Source organism: Alexandromys fortis, unplaced genomic scaffold (assembly GCF_014885135.2).
Source record: "Alexandromys fortis isolate MF-2015 unplaced genomic scaffold, M_Fortis_MF-2015_v1.1 scaffold_212, whole genome shotgun sequence".
Taxonomy (NCBI): domain Eukaryota; kingdom Metazoa; phylum Chordata; class Mammalia; order Rodentia; family Cricetidae; genus Alexandromys; species Alexandromys fortis.
Window position 1 is genome coordinate 1,003,849 of NW_026068091.1, and position 2,903 is coordinate 1,006,751.

Genomic DNA, 2,903 nt, shown 5'->3' on the forward strand with positions numbered 1-2,903 from the left:
TGTAAGTGTTTTACCATTATGTGTGTAAGCGTGTGCCTGGTACCATTTTACCCCACAGGTGCCAAAAGAGGGTATTGGCCTCCCTGGAACTGGAGTTACAGCCAGTTGTGAACTGCTGCTTATGTGGGTGCTGGGAACTGAACCCAGGTCCTCTGCAAGAGCAGCCAGTGCTCTTAACCCCTGAGCCATTATCTCTCCAGCCCTGGCCTTCCTAGTTTTAAAGGGACTCAGAGCCTGTTTATGTCATTAACCCCTTTTTCTGTTTTGATAGTCCCCCATCGTCCATCTACATCCCTGAGTGTGGGGACCAAGTCACTGGCAAAGAATAAACGGCTGACACACAGGTTAAGACGGATCACAAAACATCTGGAAACTGGAAAGCAGGGCCAGTATCTACTAGCCAGTCCTGTCCACACCTGACTAAATGAAATCACACCACCCCTTCTCATCAGCGAAGAGAAGAAAAAAGATTATCTTTCATGAGCAAAGGAAGAAGTAGAATCTTACAAACAGACTGTAAAAAAGGCTTCTTTATTGAGAGCAGCGAGTGTAAAAAAAAAAAAAACAAACAATAACAACAACAACAATAAAAGTATGAGGCAGGGGTGGCCCACCCTCCCCAATTCCTCTAGGGTTCACCCAGACCTCCCCATGCCCACCCACCCAACGCTGCAGTTACATAAAAAAGCCGCCCACGGTGCATACAAAAAGGGCGGGCTATATAAGTGTCAAAAGCCCCTGAACACTTCATCTGCCAGGCACTTGGGATGAGGAAAGGAAATGGGGGCACAGGTCTGGTTAGTGTGCACAAGTCCACAGTGGGGAGGACTCAACTGCTATGTCCTCCACAACCTGCTAGACCCCCAGGTGGGACCCATGAGCCAAGCGGCCTGTTGGTCCGGTGTGCCCGAGCTATGCAGGAACTCGCGTATATTAGTATAGTAAAGAAGTTCCCCAGACCTAGCTCGGCCCAAGCCCAGCCCTCCCTAGGCAACATTGGCAGATGAGTGGCAGAGCTGGACCCGGCCAAAAGAAGTCTCAGACCAGAAATCAGGGTTACCTGAGGCACCCATACTGTCCCTGATGAGGAAAGGGGTGGCAAAGAAAGATGCCCAGTCCAATGTCCTAGACATCCAGCCTGGGTTTGCATCAGCCTCCCCAGGGGCTGAGGCAAAGAACCGCCTAGGCACTGCCTGTCCACGACAATGCTTTGTGCTTGGGTAGGGACCCCAGGCCAAGAAGAACGGGGTACTCTAGTCCATCATGCTTCAGGCTCCCCTCAAGAGATGCTCTTCCCTGTCCATGCCATCCTGAAGCGCAGCCTGCAAGGCTTCCTCACTGCTTGCTGTCTGCAGGGCTGTCTCCCAGGGTGCTGGCGATCTCACTGAAGGAGGGTCGGTCCTTGGGGTTCAGGGCCCAGCAGCGCTGCATCAGCCGATAGAGCTTAGAGGGGCAGCCTTCGGGCTGTGGAAGTCGAGCCTTCCCAGCCTGCAGGTCTGCAGGGCAGACAGGAGGCAGAGTGTTAGCGTGAAGTGTGCAGTTCCCCCAGCAGCCATGCATGGGTCGCTGCTCTGGGGAGTAGTGGTCAATGATGGGTGGGTACCACATTCTAAGGAGTATGGAAGACATTGCATAGACAGAGATAACCCTGCTCCCCAGTTCACTCTGGCAGAGCTGAAGTGACTGACAGAGGCACTGAAGGTAAGTGTTATTTGCTACCCAGTATGAAAGTATCCCAGTAAGTTAGTTTTGTGTTTTGTAGACTGGGGAAGAACCTAGGGCTTCTCATATTCTAGCCAGGGTTTATCTCTTCCCATTCAACCTGAGCCTGCTTCTCAGTATTTTTTAAAACTACTTTGTTTGTTTGTTTGAGACAGGGTTTTTCTGTCTAACTCTGGATTTCCTGAACTTGATTTTGTAGACCAGGCTGTCCTCGAACTCACAGAGATCCGCTTGCCTGTGCCTTTCTAGTACTGGGATTAGAGGCATACTCCACCACACCTAGTTAAAATTACTCATTTATTGGTGAGCCTTCTAACTGGCCCATATTTACGTACTTCTAACAATTGGAGAAGTCAGATCTTCCTAACTGGTAAGTACCACCCCTAAGGGAGGAAGTAGCCTCAATAGCGCTGGGGGCTAAGCAAGCAGAGGTGGGATGGGGAAGTTGGGGTCCCATCCAGAATCATCTCTCAGACACGGCTACTTACCTGCCAGCACTTCATCATCTGCCTGTCCGCTATGGGGCATCTCTCCGTGAGTGAACACCTCCCACATCAGCACACCGAAGGCCCAGACATCAGACTTAGTGGAGAAGTCGCCCTCCAGGATGGCCTCTGGGGACATCCAACGCAGAGGCACCCAGGCCTGGCGGAAGTGGTAGTACTCACTGAAGCAGAGAAGCAACACAGGGAAGGAGGTCAGAGAGGGCCAAGGCTGGCCCGGCCTCATCTCAGACTAGGCCTCCCCCAACACCGACTTCAAAGGAATCAGTAAAGCGTACGCTGAGCACAGGGGTATGCTGGATCAACTCTGGACGTGGATCCATTTGAGTTGAGGTTTGAAGGTTTAGAAATTCCTTTAAGAGGGGCTGGAGAGATGGCTCCCTGGGTAAGAGCACTGGCTGCTCTTCCAGAGGTCTCAGGTTCAATTCCCAGCACCCACATGGTGGTTCACAACCTCCACTTCCAGGGGCCCAGCTCAACTCTCTCTTCTGGCCTCCATGAACACAAAATACCACACTGGTGCTCAGACATACATGCAGACAAAAAAGCATCATGTAAAATAATAAATATTCCATTAAGAGGGGTTGGAGAGATGGCTCAAGGTTAAGAGCACTGGCTACTCTTCCAGAGGACATGAGTTCAATTCCTAGCACTCAGATGGTGGCTCACAGCCATCTC

At 51.3% G+C, this 2,903-nt stretch overlaps 1 protein-coding gene across 1 annotated transcript in view; it reads right to left on the reverse strand.

The window, feature by feature from the left end:
- Positions 1 to 515: 515 nt before the first annotated feature.
- The window catches only part of Ptk7 (protein tyrosine kinase 7 (inactive)), a 66,433-nt gene continuing 64,045 nt past the window's right edge, over positions 516 to 2,903 (reverse strand). The window contains exons 18-19 of the mRNA XM_050122817.1: positions 2,211 to 2,389; positions 516 to 1,496 (exon numbers count right to left, since the gene is read on the reverse strand). Coding sequence (XP_049978774.1) covers positions 1,336 to 1,496; positions 2,211 to 2,389 — 340 coding nt within the window. The 3' untranslated portion in view covers positions 516 to 1,335. The remainder of the gene's footprint in view (positions 1,497 to 2,210; positions 2,390 to 2,903) is intronic.